General features: G+C 40.9%; 3 protein-coding genes across 3 annotated transcripts; 2 read left to right on the top strand and 1 right to left on the bottom strand.

Annotated features, from left to right (window-relative positions):
- Positions 1–2,613: 2,613 nt before the first annotated feature.
- Positions 2,614–12,476, top strand: atmin (ATM interactor). The gene is made up of 4 exons (XM_042502521.1): positions 2,614–2,943; positions 7,217–7,342; positions 8,674–8,873; positions 8,972–12,476. Exons 1-4 carry the CDS (start codon positions 2,692–2,694, stop codon positions 10,746–10,748), a joined length of 2,355 nt encoding a protein of 784 aa, XP_042358455.1. The 5' UTR covers positions 2,614–2,691; the 3' UTR covers positions 10,749–12,476.
- Positions 12,477–13,339: 863 nt separating this feature from the next.
- Positions 13,340–17,740, bottom strand: LOC121954612 (uncharacterized protein C16orf46 homolog). Its single transcript, XM_042502280.1, has 3 exons — positions 17,653–17,740; positions 16,763–16,990; positions 13,340–15,405 (listed from the first exon to the last, which is right to left on the bottom strand). Exons 2-3 carry the CDS (start codon positions 16,955–16,957, stop codon positions 14,554–14,556), a joined length of 1,047 nt encoding a protein of 348 aa, XP_042358214.1. The 5' UTR covers positions 16,958–16,990; positions 17,653–17,740; the 3' UTR covers positions 13,340–14,553.
- Positions 17,741–18,641: 901 nt separating this feature from the next.
- LOC121954695 (protein phosphatase 1 regulatory subunit 3E) lies at positions 18,642–23,219 on the top strand. Its single transcript, XM_042502404.1, has one exon. The coding sequence runs from the start codon at positions 18,642–18,644 to the stop codon at positions 19,563–19,565; it is 924 nt and encodes a 307-aa protein (XP_042358338.1). The 3' UTR covers positions 19,566–23,219.
- Positions 23,220–23,602: the final 383 nt, after the last annotated feature.

The following is a 23,602-nucleotide window of genomic DNA, read 5'->3' as shown; positions in this document are numbered from 1 at the left end:
AAAATACATGTTTACATGTACCAAAACATAAGTGAAAAGATATGTAAGAATAAATATATATATATATTCATGCTTATCTTTTCTCATTTAAAATGCTGTTTTGTGGCTATTTTTCATGCTTAATAAAGCTTTTTCAAGCTCTATTCCCATGTGCTCTTGTGTGGTATATTCAATCCAGGCTGATGATGACATAATGAGTGCTGTCCCATCACCTAGGTAAAGATTTCAGCCCTACCCCTTCTGACTATATTGTGAAAAGGCACAACGTTTTTGGAGGTCACTCCAGCAAACAGGGGTAGTGACACTTATGAGGAACTGGGATTCAGCCAATAACTATAACAGAGAAAGGAAAGACAACAAAAAGCAAGATCAGGAAAGGTGTAGAGTCTACAACAGTGCTGTACATGTCTAAGACTCTCACCCCACTGAGCCAGGAGTATTTACATCAGCTGTTTTTTTATCACTATTAATGCGATCTGTCCACTGGTGGCTCTCTGGCTTCTGTATAGGAGCGGCTCTGTAGTGTCCAACGCACCAACACCCATTTGGTGGCTTCTCTACAGCAGAGTGGGTATCTGTGCTGGACTCTGGGTATGGGGCCAAAGAATGTTGCAAACCATAGGCAAAGACCTTACACCCATTACACCCTCCAGGTATGCCCCACATTTACAACAACTAAAATTTGGATATATCTGACAGTCAAAGCCCACTAACATGTTTTCTTTCAAATCAGTGGATTCAGCTTTGAGCTAACTTCAGCACTCGCAGTCGTTGTGGCATCCAATGTCGGTCTTCCTGTCAGCACAACCTACTGCAAGGTAACAAAACTGTGAACCTTCAGCCTAAATAGATGAATATGATAATCAAAAATAGAACCCAATGGCCACATCTGATATTTACATCCACATAGGTGCAATCCATGATGGCTGTGGGATGGCTGCGCTCCAGGAAATCAGTTGACTGGCGTCTCTTCAGGAACATCTTTTGTTTGTCACAGTCCATATCTCTGGGCTGATCAGTGCTCTCTTCATCATGTCTTTCTTCATATATGTTGTTCTGTGAGCTTCCCAGTGCCCAGCCACATTGTTACTTCAAACGACAGGCTGCTACCAGCAGCTTTTGTGTGACTGACTTGATAAAATTAGGCTATTAACATGTTCCATTTGGTCCTATTGATGATTTTTCTAATATCATTCAGTGTCATTTCAAGGTCAAGCAAATGATATTACACAAGGAATATGTACCTGAATAATGTAGGATCTAATAACTTGTATATCCCTATGTATATTTGAATAAAAGCAATGTGTATTAAAAATCAAATGATTCAATTGTGACTGAAACAGAACAAATAACAGTTTATATTCTGTTTTTGCATTTGGATGTAATAAAAAAGGAGTTGCTTGATTTGCAGGAGTTTCAATGTGTTAAACTATTAAACATTTTCCACTTAATCTTTTGTGTTTCTGTGTAAGTAGGAGGGATAAGTCAGTTAAACAAACAAATAAAAATAAATAAATAAAATAGAAATACATACATAATAAAAAAAAATGAATGAAAAGTTTTTATTCATACCCTCTTCCCACATTTTTGAGATATAAAGGTTTAATACTGTTTTCATTTTTTTCATCTGATATATATACACTTGATATTTTTTTAAACTTACCCTTAAAGGTCAGCAGTAGTTTATTGTGAACGTGATTCTACAAGTTTCATACTACAATACAAAAACTGCAATCTTTTTCTAACAATAAATGCAGCTACTCCTGCTAATGTAGTACATGAAAATATCCACTAGGTGATAATGTTGCTGGAGCAGCCACCACAGTTGATTAATTCTGCCTCTATCAAATACTTCCTGACAGGGACAGATTTCACCACCAGCGCGAAAAGGAGCTCTAATTAATCACTGCAGTACATCAACCATCTGCTGCAGGCTGCTTTTAAGTTTGTTTTGTCATCCAAGGTTATTTATGTATACTAATACTCACACAGGCCTGTAAACTTTAGGCTGCTCGAAACAAATTAATTTGAAAGCAGGGTTTAAGAGCTGTGTTTAAAAAAAAACGTCAATCACTCACCATTGATGTAGTGTATTAAATAGTGAACTATTAAAGGAATAACTGAATGAGATTTGGGACAATTTTCTTCCTCTGCAAATGCATGACCACATTGCATTGTGGTATGTGGAGGTAAAATATAGGGAATGGTTTCAAACACAGCTTAAGACATGTAGTGAGTGGGACCATTTATTGTGGACAATTTATGTAATTTTGACACTTTTTTTTAAAAAACTCCCTGCGTCATTCTGTTTCTAATTTCTCGAATACAATACCACAATATCTGTGATTAGTCCATATTGGCAATAATGTAATTTTGATCAATGTTTTGAACAGGCTCCAAAAGAACACTTCTTTCTGGAAAACTTCAAACAGACTGTCAGTAAGGGACAGAAATACCACACAAACAGGCATATACACTACAAAGTCTAAAGAATATCAGCCAAATTAGAAAAAAAAAACTAATGCTTGATTGTACACTTTATTTTGTAAAACGGACGCTGAATATTGTACCGGATGTGACGTAGCTCAGCTGTCCCAGCCGAAGATGTCGAACCAGCCTTTCAGGCAGAGCTGAGGGTTGTTATGCCACTCTCCATTCAATGCTGCTGCTGGGGCTCCCTGCCAAACACAAATGGACTGTCAACACCGAAACATGGCCGCCTCTGCGACGAGCAGGACGAATAACAGAGAAAACGCCACCGCAGACAGACCCAAATGTCAAGAAGAGTCCCTGACGCCGTCGCGGGACATAATAAAACCCACCATCACGGAGCTGACCAAAGAAGTGAGGACGAACATCCTCTGCACCGTGGAGGGATGTGGCAAGATTCTCCCCAACACACCTGCATTGAACATGCATCTTGTGAAGTCACACAGGATAAAGGTGAGCCTTACCTGGCTGATGCTCATATGGTTTTAGGCGTTCATGTTACTAAAATGCTAAGTTGGCTAACTCATTGCTGTGCAGTCGTTGCTAAAAAACTGGAAAACGCAAGTCATCCATCACAACTTGGTTTTAGCTAGCACATGGTGAAGACGCTTAGCATACACATTAGAGTAAACCTCGAGTAAAAGTTGTAAGAGTGTAAGTGAAGCTCCGTTTAGTGATTTAGTAACAGTTACGTTTGCAGTTAGCGAGCTAGCCAGTTAGCTAGCTGACGTTACTAACGTTACCTGATTATCTACTAATCAGGTAACGTTAGCTGCTGATTATCGCACGTGACGAGTGATGCTTAACGTTACTGCATCTATCGATACAAGTCCATCTGCACCCTGAGCGTTAAATTTCGCATACTTGACTGTATGTGATCAGGAATTTGGGGAGTGACTGATTTGGCTCTGCTACGTTGGTGTGAAGTGATAAATCAGTTTTCAATTTAATGATGATGATGGGGAAGTCTTCTCGCCTGCCACACAAGCTCCGATGACTCCCAGCGTCTAATTTACAGTCCACTGCCGAAACTAAACAGTCAGCAGAGTGGACACAGTCAGAGCATTTGGATCGAGGGACTGCACTTTATTTAATAGAGTAGGGGGGTGCTGGGGTGGGAATAGTTTTTTGTAATATCATAACCTTCTGCAGAGCAACAAATATTTTTCCTTGAGCCTTCCTCAGTGTTCCCACGGTCATGGAAAACCTGGAAAAAGTCATGGAATTTCAATATTATAACATATATTATATATGTTATAATATTCCAGGCCTGGAAAAATCGTGGCATTTGTCAAAATTCTTTTTAGTTTTAGAAAGAAGTTGATGTGTATATATATATATACATATATATTTATTTTTGCAATATTCTTCTTTGGATAACCGTTCACATTAATGTAACATAGCGGCAAGTTCATTTTCCGTAGCTGTCGATGTGACATAGCCCTAATATGTGACTGTGAAACAGTGTTTTGCTTGAGATAATGAGATGCTCGTGCCATTATCTCACTGGGTTCATCTCTCTTTTTCTGTATGCCAGCTGGGTTAAATTATGTCTAAATCCTGAATTTGAATCGGAGATGTTGTAAAAATGACTGGCAAATGGGGCACTTTTTAAAAATGTTATTTTATTTTTATAATGGGTCATTAAAAAGTCATGGAAAAGTTTGGAAATCTTGTCTATGAAAATGTGTGGGAGCCCTGCTCCCTGAGTTATGCATGACCCTCCCTTCACCATATCTAAACATATCTCAACATTTCTGACAGTGAAAGCCAAATCAACTGCCTCCCCAGTTCTTAATAAAATACCTGAAGTGGCTCTCCTGTTTGGCACCACCCCTCCCCTCTCATAAATAACGAACAGTCCCTAAAGGCTTTTGACCCTGGTTCTTATGTCCTCTCTGGACTGGGCTTTTTCGTAGGCGGCAGTAATTCACTGTTTCCCCTCCATGAATGAAGCTCTTTGCTGGGTAAGGCTGCCTTTTGTCCTGCAAAAGACTAAGCTCTTTGTTTAAAATAGGTGAATGTGAGAATTTGAATTAGGAAGTAGTTCATGTGGCCCAACTAGAAGAGTGTTTAAAGGTTCAGTTGGTGGTTCTACCATACAGATTTAAGGCAGGCCTACCGTTAGGTATATTGAGTCTGTTATTCATATCTGAAATATTGGCCTTTTTGCTCCGGGGCCAAAAGATTTCTTGTTTAAACAAACCATTAAGAGCTACAGTAAACTGATCCTTATCCTAAAAGGCACGTCAGCCACTTTGAGAGTAAAAGCAACCACAATTGCATCACATATTCTGCTTTGAAAGTAGTAATGTGTAGGATGTGGGGCACCTGTTGGCAGAGATGGCATATAATATTCCCAACAATGGTCTCATTGGTTTATTATCACCCGAAAATCAGAATCGTTGTGTTTCTATTACCTTTATATGACCTGTTTATATCTTCATATGGAGCAGGTCCTCTTCCATGAAGTCTGCCATTTTTACACTGTAGCCCAGAATGGACAAATGAAAAACCGCTCTAGGTTAGGCAATTCATGTTTTTGCATTGGCTACCATCGTACCCCTAAATGCTTTGCACATGGGAGAAGTTTCAGTCCTGCAACCTCACCTTCAGATGCTTGTAAACCTTACACACTGGACTTTTAAGGGGTTGAAAGAGAGTAAAGGAAGGGAGCAGTGTGTTATTTTTAATCCATAGTGATGTCAAACTTCAGTCAGCTGTGGTAATGACATTCTGATTGACATGATGACAGCAGTTTCATATGCTGGGAAAGCTCACTCAGTATGCCTCCTCTGCATAATTCATCACGTCTGACTGCAGGATTAAGGCATGATGTGAGGCACCATATGTGTTTATATTACATCCACTTAAACACCGCTGTAGCTCTACTGCATCGTTGCACAGCAGTAATGTTTTGCTGATCACTCACTCCTCCAGTCTGTGTCTTTTTAGTCATGAAGACTGATGCATTTGAACTCACTGACCACAGAGTTCAGACTCTTTTCACAAATTTAATGTGACTGTTTTTGGCTTGGCTTTTAGCTGTCTTTCTATCCATTACTGACTTCAGCAGTAAGGAGAAGCAGAGGGCTATTACTCTGACTTATCACCGCATTGCACAGTCCCCTAGAAAAAGGATTCAACCTCAGTGATGGCCACTTAAGGGCTGCGGACTAACCCTGGTGTGGCGAAGTCAGTGAATGCTGGCTTGCTTTGTCTTTTGGGTTACAGCCCGCTACTGACTGATGACTTATAATGACTCAGGCTTCTGACCAGATGATGTGATCAAGGCAAATTGCAGTTTTCATTTTTAGCAAAATGTCTGTTTATGTTAACTTCTTATGATAAACCAGAGGGTGTTTGTCAGCTTGAGCTCTTCTGCTCCCTCCAGTGTTACAGCAGATCGAGGTGACCTTGACCAGTGGAAGGCTGCAGTGTTAGTAACAATTATGCAGGATGATGGTTTTGTCTGTTTTTATCATGCAGTGTACATTCAGTGTAGGTGCTGTTTTGTGCAATAAACATGCTATCCACTGACTTTTTAACATACGGTATGCTGACAGCTGCTTTAGCAAGTCTGCCTTAGGACTGAAAGAGGAGCAGTTGTACAGCAAACGCTTATATCCCATGTACTGCCCCACTCATTAATTCATTTTCAGTTATGTAAAGAAGAGCCTACTGTAGAAGAGTGTGTGTGTGTGTGTGTGTGTGTGTGTGTGTGTGTGTGTGTGTGTGTGTGTGTGCGCGCGCGCGCGTGTGCTTGTGCATGCGTGTTTTGCTAAGGTTACATTTTTAATATACTTATCATATTTACATATTTACCCACTCTGATGAAGGAAACCGTTGCAATGTACAACCATCACTTTTACTTTCTGGGATCATAATGTTGCCTTTGAACTATAAATAAAAACTGGTATATGAAAACATATTGTAATTGTACACTGTAGTTGTCACTGAGTGCTTTTTGTTGCAGTTACTGTAAGAAATATCGTAGGTCAAGAAAAACTTCAATTCATCAGCTAAGATGTTGATTGCCAGTCACTCGGTAACCCTGTTAGACTGCTAACTTACAAAACAGCTGAAAGCATTACAGGCCTTTCTTTTGGTTGCTTATATTTATGGTGTTTAAGGAACTTAACTTATTTAACACTCACTATAGACCAGTTCAGAGTTTCTGCGTATGAAGGGGTCCTTTTTTGGTCCACATGATGTGAATGTCGTCATCCACACATGTCCACATGGACCCTTGTGCAGATGTCCGAGTGCAACCCTTTTGTTTTGTTTTGTTTTGTTTTATTTTGTTTTTTTGTGAGCGAACGAACTGTGCACATAGCAAGCATGCAAACTATTCATGCTCCAAACTCTTGTTTCACGCTCCAGTCCTGTCCAAAACACTGTGGTAAAGCTAGCTGCAGCTGCCCCAACATGGTGAAGTTAATTTTAAGTTAGATATTTGACAGACATTCACTCCAGAACCCGCCGCATTTTCGTAGTTTCAGTTTTACCCAATGTAGACAGTAGGCAAATGGTGAGCTAACCTGATGCGAACCCTTAAGTACTATGAATGGAACTGGGTATGCGTCTGCATGAAGTTGTCTGTGGACATTCAGTGTGGAAAGTGTCTGAACCTTAAGCCATACTGATATTATTTGCACAAAAACATCCAAAATGCTAATTTTCCTTTGTCCTCCCTCTTTGTGTTTCACTCGATCGTCCCCCTCAGGATGGTATGGTCAATCCTACGGTCAGAAAGGACATGAAGGGCTCTCAGAAGCTTTACTGCTGTCCAATTGAGGGTTGTCCCAGGGGGCCTAACAGACCCTTCTCCCAGTTCTCTCTGGTTAAACAAGTAAGTATTCCCTCTAATGATCTGTGAACCTACCCATGGGATCAACAGAGTAACATTATGAGATGTCAGTTTTATGGTATAGCTCCTAATGTATTACTCCAGGGGTGTCTGAACTTTTTTTGAATGGGTGCCAGATTACATAATGTGAATATACCTGGGGGCCAGCTGCTTTTTTCATCAAATAAGTGATTAAAAATATCACAAACAACACTTTTGCTGTGGCCATGTAACCATTCTCTTTGCCTTTTCACTGTCTGTTGAGAGCCCATTAGATCCTACTTGATGCATGTGTACAAGCTGTATTATAGTCCTGCCACTAGGTTGGTTTCCATTACAGATTTGTGCAAACCTCAGTGATATTTTCAAAACGTCGATAAAACACAATTCTGTGATGACTGCGTTTCCACAAAGTGATGTTATGCGACTTCTCCTCTCGTGATAACATTCAAAGAGCAGGTTAATTTCTATTGCAGCCACCACACTAGCCGTCATTATTTCCAATCGAGTTGACAAAAGCGTGTGATGCGAGCAATAATGGAAAGGCAAGCCCTTTATACGTGGGAGCGGCCAGGTATGAGGCATTTCTGGGAGGTGATGGTCCACGATTTCACAGAGGAATTGTGGATTCAAAACTTTCAGATGATGTGTTCAACTTTTGAAGAGTTATGCGATTTATTAACACCTCTTGTAGCGTTTGCTGCATCAATCTAAGGGAGCAAGTTCTTACTGACAGGTGCATAGCCATAGCATCATGTCACCTATAAAAGTGAAAAAAAGGTGTTTCCACAGCAGTTTGGGAAATATTATTTTTTCATATAGCTTAAAATAGCACTCCAGCGTGCGTCCTCCTCCTGCGAGCGTAAAAACATTTTTGTGATAAATGGGTGTTTTTGTTTTGTTTTTTTTTAGAAATGGACATGTTTCCATTAGGCATATTTTATATTCACAATTTCAGTTTGTACAATTTGAAGGTTTTTGGAAACCCACCTATTGTGAGGTGAATGGAAAAAAATGAAAAATGAAATGAAAAAAGTGATCACGCTTGATTAACCAATTTTGTGTAATTACCCATAGTATATTTTGAAAGTCAAGCAGAGGGCCATTTAAAATTGCTGTGAGGGCCGTGATTATACCTGAATACTTTGCTACTGCCACGTGTTGATAAATGCTAAATGCTGATTGCATTATTTAGTGGCCCACCTGTACTTAATAAAATCCTCTAAGATCTTTAACCCCTCTCACAATGCTTCGGCCAACTGTTACTTGAAAAAATAGTATGCAAACTTAAAAAAAAAAAAGTTTAAAGAAACTGTATGCACGTTTCATTTTAGCACTTCATGAAGATGCATGCAGAGAAGAAACACAAGTGCTTCAAGTGCAACAATGGCTACAGCACAGAGTGGGACCTAAAGAGGCACATAGAGGACTGCGGGAAAACCTACCATTGTACATGTGGCTGCCCCTATGCTAGCAGGGCTGCGCTACTCTCGCATATCTACAGGACGGGTCACGAGATTCCTACAGAGCACAGGTACCTGCACACCCCAGAGTGATTTTGAAACTTTGCTTCAGGTTTGACAAAAGATTAATTTGGTTGTCTTTCTCTGTATCTGCTTTGTTTCTTCACAGAATTCCTCCCGTAAAAAAGCGAAAGATGGAGAAACTGTTAAGTGGCTCTGAAAAGGTTAAGATCCATGAGTCAACCTGTCCGATCATGCCTGCTGGTAAAGAGCTGACAGAGAGCGTTCTCACTTCTGATACAGCTATTCATCACACAGACTCGGTGAATCAGAACTCCAACACCCGTAAGAGCCCGCAGAAGTTGCTCCTACCAAAGCCGAAGATGGCTTTGGTCAGCGTTCCTGTGATGCAGCTGGCCCATCTGCCTGTCCTGCTTCCATCTACAGAAAGCGGGGCTCTGAGGTCTGTAGTGCTGGCGGTGGACAGCCAAGGCTCAGTCAGCACCCTCCACCTCCTGCCACAAGCCACGGGAGCTGTGGTACCCCAACTTGATGCTAAGAGTTTGGGTTTCAAGGACAGCATGCCTACTTCCCGCTCCAGCCTGGGGCCTATTAGCACAGGAGTGCAGGTCAGTCTGGATCCTGCGGGCACAGACGACTCAGCCAGCCTAGCACGGGGAAGAAGCACTTCCACCAATATTCAGACTGACAAATCGTACTTGTCAAAAATGCCCACAGGAGTCGGGGTTGGGGAGGGAATAGGGTTGTGCTCTGTGGGCGAGTCCTCGGTGTCGTCCTGCTCCCAAACAGACATCAGCGTGAGTGCACAAATCCTCCTGCCAGTCAGTGTTGAAACCCAAACATTCTCCTCCCGGGCCAAAGCTACATCTTCTATTGGAGCTCAGACGGACAGCCAGTGCATGAGTCAGATTCCTTGCACCTCCTCATCTGTGCCCCCTTACAGAACCAGGCAGACACAGACATATTTTGCGATGCCACAGTCAGAGGAGAAGGCTCAGGACCAGGCCATAATGTGCTCTGAGCTATTTGGCAGTGACTCCCTCAGCGTTTCCACTCAGACGGCTCTGGAGATAGATGACACCCTCACTGCTGCGGGAAGCAGTATATATGAGGACTCAAAGTCGGCTGGTGGTATGTGTTTTGGGGTGCAGACAGATGAGCTAAACTCAAACAACATGGCAGATAACCAGACCCAAACAATGACCTTGTTAAACGACTTAGAAAATATTCTGTCTGACAGCATGTCAGGCCACCAGGTGCTCACAGAGGCCTCCGCGGGCTGTGGGTCAGGTTTGGGAACTGTTCAGGAGCAACACAACGGCATTGACTTTGACTTTGAGGAGTTTCTAAATGCTGTGCACATCCAGACGCAGACAGAGGAGAGTGAGCTGGGAGGGCTGGGTGGTGACACGCCTCTGGAGTCTCTGGATATCCAGACCCAGACGGACTTCCTCCTTATGGATGAACTGGACCAAAGCGAGGGCCCAAGTCGAACCCAAGCCAGCGACCTGGAGCTATTCGATACGCAGACTCAGACTGACCTCAATTTCCTGCTGAACGCCGGAAGCCACATGCCCCTGAGCAGCATCCTACGACATTCAAGCTTTTCTATGAGCACAGAGTCTTCAGACACAGAAACACAGACGGATCTCCCCTCCTTTGCCACAGGTCTCCCTGCTCAGACGCCTGTGAGTCAGGGCGAGCATGCGAGGCTGCTGAACAGCACAGAGACACAGACTGTGACCAGCCAGGCAGAAGGCCTGGGACACCTCTTCCTAACAAGCAACGAAACACAAACGGTCATGGATGACTTTTTGTCAGCAGACCTGGCGTGGAACATGGAGTCCCATTTCAGCTCTGTGGAAACGCAGACATGTGAGGAGCTTTGTGCTCTCTTTCAGCACCCCGAGAAACCCAACAGCTGAACCCCTCTTAGTGAAGCTGTCTAAGCTTCTGCAGTACAGGTTTCTCGCGTCTGTTCCTGTGAGAGGAATCTCGCTGTCGTCCAGCGGACCACAGTCTTAGCAGTAAGAAGTCTGCGAAAATGTCTTTGAACATTCCACCGGAGACATCATGTCCAGAGCCTTGCCAGGTCTACATCCTGACAGCTCTGCTGCACTTTATTAGCTCAATGGGCATGATTCATCAGCTCCTGCAACAGTTTACATATTTATTTGCACATAAAGTAACATATTGTATGTGTCTTGTCTGAAATGGCAGTTTATTTCTGTATTTCAGTGTATAACCAATGTGGCTGGTTTTCACTGTTTGGTCTTACTAGCATTTTTAAAAACATTTCATCAAAGTTAGATTTAAAAAGGGATAATACCTTTAGCTGTGTGTGGCTGTCAAGAAAAGGCTTATAAAATGGTTACCCTGTATGACAGCTTTCAGATATGCATATACTGCATAAACACAGCTTCATCTCAGATGTGCAGTGAACAACATTGTGCATTTAGTTTATGCGTATGTTTGTGCATGAAGCCTTCACTTGGTCAGCAGCGCAGAAGCATAAAATATCTATTCTCTGCTTGTGCACCTAATGGCTGACGCATTGATGTTGCCCCATCAGCGACAGTGAGTCTATAAACTCTGAATTACATTCTGCAAGCTTTGCAGCCACTGAAAACTTGACCAATGAGAGCGCTATGCTTTTCAAAACAAAACCTTCAACAGTGAACAGGGTATTGCTAAAAGGCATTAAGTTGTATCTCTGAAACATACCGTTACTCTTACAGTTGTGACACAAGTAAAAATGCTTGTTTATGTCTCGTCAGTTGTTGCGCACCTTTCATTGAAATGTGATTGTGAAGTTTGATGTTGTGTAAACACTTTTTTTGTGTCTGGGCCTCTATAGTTAAGCAGTCAGTTCAAGTCAGTAAGCAGACGAGGCTGTCAACGTCTTTGACTTATTCATTAGCTGGGTGTAAGTGTATACAGTAGCAGTGCTCTGCCCCGAAGTGATCCAGTGATGTTACTGTACCGAAACACATAGTGGATTAGCGCTAGGATTAGCACAGAGCCATTGTACGTATTCAACACCTGATTTTGACTGAAAGGAGTCCTGAAGAATATCTGCTGATAAGTTTGTGAGATTTCCGACCCTTAAGAATCGGACGCAGTATTTTAATTTATTTTATTTTTTGATCTCCAAGTGAGACTAAAGTTGACGTTTTGATTTTGTTTTACTGTTGCACCACAGAGTTACCTCACTAAGCACAGGCACCGCATGCAGACCGGGTTCTACTTGGGAACCTTGAGCTATAGGCCTTGATAATTTGTTAATTTTGTTACGTTGGTGCCTTAACCCAAGTATTTACTACAGTTTGCTGCTTCATCATAATTAACAACTACCAGAGTATGTTTTGGAAAATGAACACTGGAGAATTGTCATCATCCTTTCAGTCTTTGCTTTGCATGCTTAATCCATTCTATATTGGTATTTTCATCACACTTGCATGAAATATTAGAGTGTCCCTAATTTTCCTCTATAGAATATTTCTGCTCTGTCACATGAAAATAATGCTATGCAGCATTTTATTGAAGAGAATTTGTTTGACACAATGTCACTAGTTTTAGTGACCGGTGGTTAATGCTGTTGGTTTATAGATACGTATTTGTAGAAACTGAAGAATGTACAGAACATTGTGACACTGTGCCCCAGTACAACGCGCTCTATTCTTTCCACCATATCCAAACATTTTAAGGATAATTCCCCTTTGCTAATAGGGATTTTGATTCTCATATTCAGTTTCAAATTTTCTTGTACTGAGATTAGTAGCTACTTCTTGTTTGTGTTCTCAAATTCAAGTGGTCCCTGCTGGTTTAGAGGAACAGGGAAACGCCTTGCTTTAAACAGAGCTATGTGTAGAAACAAGCCTTGTCAGTCTCAAGTGTCAGTTACAGTGCTTTATTTTCTCTCTGCCGAGAGCGCATGCAGATATTTTCCCAGCAAAAAAATATTTGTTTTAGCAAATATGAGTTTCTGTTGGCTATATGTGTAGAGTTAATGGTTGCCTTGATTAATTGTTGAAGCTACACTACAGATGTTCTTAATAAACCGCTGGAAAGTGTATATGGTGCTCCATGTCACTTATTATAGAACCAAGGTGGGTGAAAAAAACAAGCTCACATGCACTCAACCAATCAAAAAAAGTTTGTGAAACCAGAGGTGTCCAAAAATTAGAAACAAGGCCTCACACACGTGTATTATTTAGCTTGATCCTTTAATTCAGCTCTCAGTTCAGCATAGTGGAAAAAATTACACATACATTTTGTTCTTCTATATAAACTTAGAAACTGACAGCTGAATTTAGAGTCAGTTTACTCCAAAATCAAAATGGATATTTTATCTCTTCCATATTCATCAATCTAGATTATTTTAGCACGAGTTGCCAAGTGTTGGAGATATTGGTTGTAGAGGCGTCTGCCTTTTCTCCAGTATAATGGAACTCGATGGTGCTCAGCTTGTGGTGCTCAAAGCGCCAAAAAGAAATACATTTGAAAAAACTCGACAGACATGTCTTTTCAGAAATCATGACCTGGTTACTGAAGATAATCCACAGACTTTTGTGAGCAGGTTCATGTATGAACTATGTCTTTGCTACCAAATTAATGTTATCTGTGTTATCTAGTTTAATTATGTTTGAGTGAAGGCAGACATCTCAGCTGCTGATATGTCCAACACTTGGGAACTCACACCAAAACAATCTAGATTGATGAATAGCGGTACAGGTATGAGGAAAAATATGTATTTTGGATTTGGGGGTGAACTGTCCCTTTAAAGGCTGTGCGGAGACTTATTTAAGGACTTTTTATTATAGGACAATAAAACTATACTAATGTGTATTTTGCAATTACATCTCCTGAAAACCGACATGCTGAAGCCTGGCTTGCGCTGGATTGAAACTCTTTTCAGATTGGTTTTAAGTAACTATTTTACATGTACATTTAGTTAAGCCAGAAGTTTTCTGTAATTAAGTTAACACTGCAGCTCTTTTGATTATACTGTAGAACGATTCCAATAAGTGAATCATTTTTTATTCAACAGAGCAGCTTAATGACAAAGGCAGTATAATAAAGCAGTGTAGTATAAAGCCCAGATGCTGCGTTAATTGGCTGACATTTGGAGCCCAACTTGTCAGAGTGTATGATGAGGGATCCCAGTGTAATGCTGCACTGAAAACCCTTGTTCACTGCACAAGCAAGATCCTCTCCACAATCACAAGAAATCACCTACTGACTGATATCAAACTTCAGCTGCATACAATAAAATATTAACAGAGCACATGTAGTAGTTTGGCAACGACTGATATCATCATCACATGTAGTCACAGGGCAACACTTAGCTGCTTGTAGCTGAGGTTGAATAGTAGAAAGTGCGAGGCAGGCGCACTGCCATGCTTCTTATGAGGTAGTTGCACCGTTGCTAGGTAACTAGAATAGTGGAAAAAGCACTTGTGGGAACTGGTCAAAACAAAAAGGCCCAAATTCAGTAGAGAGCTTAACATTTTATAGTATGTAATGAAATGTTACACCAAACTGAAATAACTGAACACTAAACCAAATAAATTACCTCTGCAACAAGTTACTTTTATGAACATGTGTCATACCTTGATTTATTCTTGCAACTTACTTTTTGGAAGGAAACCATATGTATCCTGTGAGGCATATGCAGTACAATATGAGGTTAAAATGGGTTATTTTTACTTGGTTGAACCTGAGAGTTTACTACATACACGCAGTCTTGCTGGGGTGCGCATGTGTTTGTGCACCTGCTGCAGTGCTGGAGTGGAGGGCCTGCGTGAGGCTCTTTCCCACTGAGTAGCTAGTGTGGTGCACCGTCTCAGGTTTGGAAGATGTAGTTACTTGATACCTCTTGGGGATAGAAACACTCAAAGCAGAGAACAAGTGGGGGTTATACGGACATGTCCGGTACTTGGAGTCCAGGGCTGCAGAATAAAGGGGAAGCTCTGGGTCAGTAAAAGGGTCCACTCTTGTTCCTTTTGTCCCGCTCTTCTTATCAAACATGAAATAGTCTTCCTCTATGGTCTCTCCTGCTGGAGCCTTCTTGCCGCTGTCTTTCTGACAATTCAGGTGTGGTGATTTAATAGGTGGTAAAAATGTGAAGTTTTTAATGGGAACCACTGTATTGCTGGGCCTATTCCTGTGTTTCTGAAGCTTAGTTGGCCTGTTGTCCAAGTATTTTGAGTGGAGATGGTGAAGCTGCAAAGGAGTCTCTGTGAGCGTCCCTTCCTCTTCTGTCTTTTCTTTGAGCGAGAGATTGGATGCAGCTTTCTGCATTGTATTGAGGAAAGGCCATTTGGAGGCATCTTTCTTCAGAGCTGTCTCAGCGGTGTTATCCCAGGATTCTGTGATCTGGTTTAATGGTGTGGATTTCTTAAAGCTGTTATGTGGGGCCACATTAGACTCACAGCGGTGCTCTGCAATGCTGACTGTGCTGTCTGTTGGGTCAACAGAAGAGGGGGTCAGGTTGTCAGCCTCCTTATGCTTTGGTTTCCTGTTCTTCTTCTGAGGCAGAAGTATGCAGCTCAGTGGAGCAGCTCTGGCCCAACCGTGAACCTGTTTACACATTAAACAGAATGTTAAATATGAACACAACTGTGTCGATTTTGTTAGAGCCATTTCTAGCGAGCCCTTATAATTTTCCAATTTTTGAAGGATCACTTGAATGCATCACCTGACCTGGCATCTCAGGATGCTCTCATTGAGGACAGGTGTGTGAAATTAACCAATAGGGAAGTCATCAAAGAGGACACAGTCTTCAATCGCCATGCTCTTTTTTTTTTTTTTTTTTGTCAAATCTCAATTTAGTTCAGCGTCACACAGTAACTCTCCAACACCCGAAGAACCCAAGATCATCAAACAAAAACAGTGAGTATCCAAATACAGCAAGTTGGCATAACCCATAGCATCTGTGGGCAGCTATTTCAACTTATTTTGAATCCACAATAATTATGTTTGAACTGAAAATGCATTGAAAAATTACTTATTGTACTAAAGTGAAAAGGAAGCTAGTGGAAATTATGTTAAAGCAATACTCCACCCACAAAATGATTCTTTGTAAATGACCATATGATGCCATCTTACCTTGAATTCTTTAAAAAATCTTTGTTTTTCTTGCAGTCTTCCATGGAAAATGGCCAATATATTGATTAATTGATTGATTAGAGGCTTTGGTTAACAGCAAAACTATATCAAAAAATCTGTTTACAAACTCCCGCACAACTCGCGCAATATAATCTACGAAACTATTATCAAATTGTTTGCTAAGTACCTCCCAACAATGTGCATTTTTGCTAAAAAACTTTAAAAAATTGAACTGAAAGTAAGAATTATCTATGCTCTTTTACCAAGGTATTTATTATGAAAATGCCTGTGTTTGGGAAGTACTGAGCATACAACTGGATAAAAGGGTCTTAGATTATACTGCATGAGGTGTGTAAGAGTTTGAAAATGTATGTTTACATACAGTTTTGCTGTTATTAAATATAGACTTTAATCAATCAATAAATCAATATATTCACAGTTTTCCATGAAGGCATGTGAGAAAAAAAAGAGTTTTGAAATTCAAGGTAACATGGCATGACTAATTGATTTTTGTGGGTGAGGTATTCCTTTAATATAGGTATGAGAGTAAATTTGATACCAATATCAAAAAATAAAGGTTATAGTAACACATGGAAATATAATAAATCCTAAATCAAAGCAGACATCTTATACATTTGTTGTTCTTATGTGATAACATATTCAGCGGTGCCCCATAGAGGGTGTATCCTCGCCGCAGCAGCTGCGAGTCCATTCTTACCTCGACCCTTTGCTGCATGCCCCCACCCCTCGCTTAAACTGTCCTGTCCAATAAAGATAAAAAAATGTTAAAAAAAGACAGGCTCATAATATAAGATATTCATTCACTTACAGCTTCGTCCCAGCCAGAGTAACAGTGATACTCATATGGCTCCAGCTCCTTAATGAACTCCTCCTCACTGATATCTAGAAGGGCATCGACATGTCTCCTTTCTGGTGGCTGCTCCCCAACTGCGTCCTCCTGTGAAGAAAGCTCCTCGTGTGATCCATTCACAGGTGTGTGATCCACTTCTTTTAAGCTCGTCATTATGTAGTTAGCTCATGTGCTTCATGGTGATATCTAGAAAACATAGAATATACTACAACTTAAGGGTACATTTTTGAATTCTCTAGGAGCAGTGGTGGACAGTCACAAACAAAATGTACTTAAGTAGAGTTTTGAGTATTTGTACTTCACCTCAGTATTATATTTTTGGAAACTCGTTGCTTTGACTCCACTTAATTTAAAGACAAATATTATACATTTCTTTTTCTTTCATAAAATAAAAAGTCCAAATATCCACAACAAACTGTTTGCACTGGCAACAGAATTTGACTTTTTGACCTACAAACTGGGTGGATGTTCCCCCCAAATTAAACATTGTGTGAAAAATGATTTTGTGTTGTAAAATCAAATTAGTAATATTTCTATCGAGCCAAATTGCTTTTGAAAATTTGAATAGCAGGCGTGTAACTGGGATGTTAAGGTAGGCTGTTTCGATTTTATTTTATTCATTTATTATTTTTTTAAGAAGCTGCATCTACAGCACATTACACTGTTTAACAGATACGGCATTGTAAAAAAAATGGACTTTTCACCTGTATTAGAGTAATATTTGACCAGGAGTACCTCTACTTTGACTTAAGTAAGAGAGTTGTGACCTACCTTGTCCACCACTGTGTAGGTCAAGTTGCACAATTTTAAAAACCTTGAAAACTGACATTACATCGGACTTTACTCACCAAAAGCAGGCAGTCTGAGTCCTTGCAGCATTATCCCCACATCAGAAAGCCCCGTTCACAAACAACTGCTGCGATCTGTCGTGGTGACTTCTCTTTCCGGTCGACAGAGTTTTTCAAACACAAGTGTGGGAGCAGTGAATGCCTTTAGAGACGGGCTGCAACGCCGTCGTCATAGCAACCCGTGGAGGCTGCACGGGGGTTTGACGTAGAGAAAAGGGGAGGGTCTAATGCTGCAACAGAGCAGTCAGCTCCAGATGAATTATTACATCTCTGTTATGCAATAGGCTTAAAAAAAAAGTCTTCATTTACATTACACTTCCTGGTAAATCGGTGGTGCATGTAGCAGCAGCATTTAATACAGTGAAACAGAACAGACACTTATGATTGGAAACTGTTGAATAAAAAGCTGTTCTGTCGTATTATTTTAAAGCAATGCCCCAAAATTTAATTAAAATGTGTTTAGAATAAGATCATGCATGTTTTCTTCTTTTTTTTTCTGTGTGCGATGGAGGTCATTATTAGTGTGTTAAAGTGAAAAAGGGAAGTTAACCGGTTTATCACATTTGAAGGAGGAAACCATTTTGGTTAGTTGCACGTTCAGATCTGCACGTAGACGCCTCTGCTCTGCTCCACGCTGGTTCACGTCAGTTGTGGGAGGACACTGCATGTTCATTACATGTACGATGGCAACGAGCGATGGTCGCTGCCAAGAAGATAGTATTCTTTTTTGAAAACTTTACGCAACAAGAAGACAGTGGGATATATTCTTCACACACAGAAATTTAAAGTGACTGATCTGCTGGAGCAAACGCGGACATCACCGGCTCGGTTTATTGGTCCAGAGCTGCACAGTGTCAACCTCTGACGCAGCCGGTGCACCTATCCGCGAGGGGAACACTGACACCTGACGGCTCCGTCTCTCTCCACACGACGCCGGTCTTTCCCATCCCGATCACTTGGGCTCTGCAGTGCAGGAACTGCTGCGTTTTATGGAAGCGGAGTCTGTGCATACTGTCGTGGTCATGCTGCCCCCAAAGAACTGCCTGCCGAGGAACTACAGCTGCATAGCTGGACTCTTCGGGAGCCTGGCAGCGGCGAACCCGCGGTTTGAAGATGGGGAAGATTTTGACATGATAAACGGCACTTGTGAAACCACCGAGTGCCCCGTGGTGGAGGAGAGACCACGGGGCAGAGAGATCTTCCTGAAGCCGCCACAGAGTCCGAATCTGCGTCGGAGGTGCAAGTCACTGCCCACACCCACAGAGAGAGCCAAGTTAGAGATCTCCCGCAGCAGGAGTCCAACCAGCCAGAAAAAGGTCCGGTTTGCTGACTCCCTCGGCCTGGAGCTCATCTCAGTGAAGCACTTCGATGATACAGATGAGCCCGAGGTGCCGGAGCGCATTTTGGCCAAACTCCCCAAAGGACACCTCCACCTGAATCATTTGGACACAAAGTTCCCCCGCGCTCCTGCAAAGTCTGTGTTCATGGAGCTGCAGTTCACCAACCCGGGCACACTACCCGGCTTTGAGCAGAAAGTGAGGGAGGTGAAAGTCCTGTTGGAGACCGTCGAGGCGGATGAATTCAGTCTCTCCGGGTTTGTGCGCGTGTTGAATCTGGCCTTTGAGAAGAGCGTCTCTTTGCGCTATTCTCTAAACAACTGGATAACATTTATGGATAGCCTGGCGTCCTATGTTCCTGACTCAAGCGACGGTGTCACTGATAAGTTCAGTTTCAAGATAGTCATGCCCACATACCTCGAAAACGGAGGTACATTCCAGTTTGCAATTAAATACTGTGTCGGCGGGCAGGAGTTTTGGGACAATAACAATGGCAACAACTACAAAGTGAGGCGTCACCGATTCAAGATGTCCCCACCGCGGGAATGGGAGAATGGATGGATTCACTTTATCTGAGCTTTTTGATGCCTGCGCAGTGGCACACTGCGTGCGTAATTTGCGCGTAACTAATCCCCGGGTACCTTAAGTATGACTGTAGCTTTTTATAGATTTCTTTTCTGCCATTGCCAGCTACACACATGCTGTGACAGTGAAAACCCACAATAATTCAAATATTTGCTCCGCTGTGGTGACAGATTAAGTGGTGGACATACAGTAGTACAGCTAGGTGCCCGGTGAGCGATGCTGTTAGATAATTTGCCTTCATGTCGGGGCTCTCTGTACAGCTTGTAGCCCTTTGGGAGGGCATGCTCACGTTATGTAATGTAGAAACACGTGCCACGGAGAAACGTGCCGGGCATCGCCGACCTCAGGCATCACTGATCCTTTTTATGAGATGCTGTACAATGATTTTGGGGGGCACGGAGATTTTAACATCATCGGTTTGTTTTGCATGCGTGCAGAAATGGGAAGCAGAAAGCATCACATCTTGACTGATGTTCATGCAAAGCGAATATAGTAGCATCTAGTAGTCTCCTGCAGGCTGGGAGAAACACGTTTTATCATTTTGACAGGAATATGTGACAGGTTATTTTGATTTAAAAAATTCAATGTATAATATCCCACTGCCATGCCATTGAACAATGCCTTATTTTAAGCCATGGTGTGGGAAATTGTGCATTGAAAGCTGTGCAGCATTTTATCACGAGGCTTGAATAAATTAAATGCATTAGATGGTTTTCATTCTAAAAATTACATTTTTAAAACAAGGCCTCTTGGCACTTGGAAGTTTTTATTGTCCATATACCTGTAGGCTTTTAATCCAGGGACAACATTCTTAGTCATAAACCAGCCATATATTTGCACACATCTAACAGCTTTAGTATATATATTTTTTGCTGAATCAGACTAATGTAAAGTTAAATAAAAAAAATGTTTTTGCCGCATTCAGAAATCAAGAGGGCCTAAACAAAGTCCAAAGATAAGGAAAGTTTTCTCTTCGAAAAAAAAAATTCCTAAATTGAAATTGTGCCATGCATATTCCATCTAATCATAAAAGTTACGTTGATTATGGGCCTTAATGCTCTCAAACAGTAGCATGGTTGTTGTCCCATCAAGGAAAACAAATTAAGTAGCAATGTTTGCGATGTTAAATTTACCTCAGCTTACTTGTGGACCTCCTCTTCTTCTTCAGGTTGATCGTTACAAAACATTATTTTCACAGTAATTGTTTTCTAATGGTTACATTCAAACATAAAAGTATTATTGTACATTTGCAGATTCAAAACACAATGCATATTTTGTTTCTAATGTTCTTTACTACACTGTGTAACCATTTTTCTAATAGAGCAGTGTTATCTATAGACAAAGTAGCTATTACACAGCTGACTGTGTTGAACCGGCTGTAAAGGTATGATGATATCCTTGGTCACCACTGTGCAAAAATAGTGCCGCTCCTCACACCCCACATGACCTCAGTGGTTTAAACTGTCTCGATATTTCCATACTTTGATGGAAACCATCATGTGATCACTTCACTTTCATTTGCCTTGATTGATGATGCACAACCAGTCTTCTATCTCCAGACAACAGCTTAGGTTACATCCACAAGTTTGTAATTAAATCACCCGCAGGCAGTCTTCCAAACCAGCTCCTGACCATTTATCATTCTGTGCTTTGTGGTGAACAGGTTTGCATGTCGAAGGCAAACACGTTTGCTTCAAATGCAAATATTCATCATGCTTTCTTTTTTGGTGTATGACATTATCAACAATTTGTCCATGTAGTAAGTTGGGAGTCCAGTTCAGCAAGTAAAAGGATCAACAGGCAGGATGCTTTTAATTCCAGTGCTCCGACTGTAATCTGAACATCACTCTGCTCTTTGTTTACATCATCATGGCATCAGAGGAAGGCTCTCCATTTTATGAGGCCATCAGGTTATGATGTGGAAAAAGACTATTCCTGTAACCACTTAGTTTTTGGAGCAGTTCCACTGTGAATCCATCAGTAATGTTTGTCTCCGAATCTGACATGGGATAACTGATGTTGTTAGAATAGTTTTGCTGAAGTGACAGGTGGCCAGCACCGGGTTGATATTTGCTTTTTCTACATTTATCACACACAGACTTTCATTCTCTCACATGTTTAGTTAAGTACACTGGATATAAAAGGTCTGGCCATGGCAGAGCTTACTGTGTGTTATATTGTTATATGAGTGGGTATTTGCCTGCTTTGGTCTGTGTAAACTTTTCAAGCATCCATGCTGTGCAATACCAGAAAGCATTAATTATCCAGGTTGACTTCTAATGTGAGTGCTGAGAGATGCATCAATACCAATTAATCACTGCAGATATTCTTCTTTCAATTTTAACATTTAGTTTTAACAAGTCCTGACAAGACTTGCTATCTTGAGATCACTTGACATAAATGGCTGTCTGAATATGCTCTCTTAAGTTTTCAAAAAGTATCTGTCAGATAACAGTGCTCACTTTTAGTCCGGTATCGCACTGCTGTTGTAATTGGTGCATCCCTACCATAAGGAAAATGAAGGGCTTCTGGTCTGATTTCCACCTCAATGTATACATAACATTTTGCATCAGCACTCAATGATATATAGATATGTATGTAAATGTGTAAATGTTTCATATTGAATGTCTTCCTGTTACTGTTCTATGTTGTGTGTATTTTGAAGCATTTTTAAAGCAGAACTGAGGGATGGTAAAAGTTTGTTATCTGATGATGCTGTGAAGTTGGAAAATAGCATATGAGCCCAAAATAAATTATTTGCTAAAGCACACTTAGATTTAATAAGCAGACCTTTCTACAATGTAATTAAAAAGAGGGCTGCTTATTAAATTGGTAATACCACTTATGTGATCATTTGTATCAAAATGATGTTTACTCTAAATACTATATTGCAGAATTTGCCCTGAAATATGGACCTAAATGTGAGCAGTGTATCGGAATGAAATGAACACATTTGAAAACCTATGTGCACAACTATAGGTGTACACTGCCTTACTAAAATATGAGTTTACTTTGAGATATTAAGCAAAGCAGGAAGAATGAAAGTGCTTGTTTGTTAAGAAATTATGTGACTACTGATATATGAAAATGTGTAGTGTACAAAAGGACAAACCCTAACAAGACAGGTAGCGCAAGATGCACTTTGGAGTTTGATAACTTTTGGCACGAGGAACTTATGATTGTAGCTGATACTGAGCAGACTCAGTCACAGCAGGTCTAATGCACTTTGTGTGAGTACAAGGAAAAGGGAAAGAATGGGTTGCACGTAAAGCTTCTCCTTTGAATAGCTACTAACCAAGATGATTTCCATCTTTGTCCTGTTTTGCTTCTCTTTTCTCTCACTGTGGAAAGCCTAAATCACCTCTGTCTTATTTCTAACCATTGTATGGCACTGAATCTATTTTGGTGAGTTTTTTCTTCTTTTTTTTTCAAAATCCTATGCACCTCCTTCTGTGTTGTAACATCTGTAGTCACCTGGTTGTGTTAATCTGTATTCTGTGCTGTCTTTTATTTTCTCTTTCACAGTGAACGTTAACCATGTTTGCATGTACAGCTCTACCATACCTTTATTTCTACGTTAAGTTTTTAATGTAACCTATATTTTGTTAAACAATATTAATAAAGGCATTTGTGATGGAAACTTAACACTTTGCCAGTACTTCAAACTATCAGATTGGCCTAATTTTAACTAGATACTATAGCCTTTATTTAATTTCTGATTATTATGTGAGCAGTGAATACAAGCTGTTGCATAATAGTGTAATGTATTCCTCCATGAACAAATATCTTAGAATTTAGCAAAAGTCCACAGTTGTTTTTTTTTTGTATAATAATTCCTGTGACATACCATGTGCAGAGCTGTTTATTGTGTGTGTTCCCAAGGTGACTATCAGCTCAGCCAAGCATCTCAATGGGAAATGGCTGCTGCTGGTCCCCATTCATAAAGCAGCAGACTGCAGTGGGCTGTAGCCATCGCCATTGTGGACACTGCTGCGGACATGTCCTTGAATTGATTACTGTCTGAGACC

Source organism: Plectropomus leopardus, chromosome 1, assembly GCF_008729295.1.
Source record: "Plectropomus leopardus isolate mb chromosome 1, YSFRI_Pleo_2.0, whole genome shotgun sequence".
NCBI lineage: Eukaryota > Metazoa > Chordata > Actinopteri > Perciformes > Serranidae > Plectropomus > Plectropomus leopardus.
The sequence above is the reverse complement of the archived record's forward strand: the minus strand, read 5'-3'. Positions and strand labels throughout refer to the sequence as shown.

Excerpts from the sequence above, each read along its gene's own strand:
- atmin (XM_042502521.1), top strand. The coding sequence starts at position 2,692 with ATGGACTGTCAACACCGAAACATGGCCGCCTCTGCGACGAGCAGGACG. Across the intron at positions 2,944-7,216 it reads TGAAGTCACACAGGATAAAG|GATGGTATGGTCAATCCTAC; the intron begins GTGAGCCTTACC and ends CGTCCCCCTCAG. Across the intron at positions 8,874-8,971 it reads GAGATTCCTACAGAGCACAG|AATTCCTCCCGTAAAAAAGC; the intron begins GTACCTGCACAC and ends GTTTCTTCACAG.
- LOC121954612 (XM_042502280.1), bottom strand. The coding sequence starts at position 16,957 with ATGACGAGCTTAAAAGAAGTGGATCACACACCTGTGAATGGATCACAC. Across the intron at positions 15,406-16,762 it reads ACTCTGGCTGGGACGAAGCT|GTTCACGGTTGGGCCAGAGC; the intron begins GTAAGTGAATGA and ends ATGTGTAAACAG.
- LOC121954695 (XM_042502404.1), top strand. The coding sequence starts at position 18,642 with ATGGAAGCGGAGTCTGTGCATACTGTCGTGGTCATGCTGCCCCCAAAG.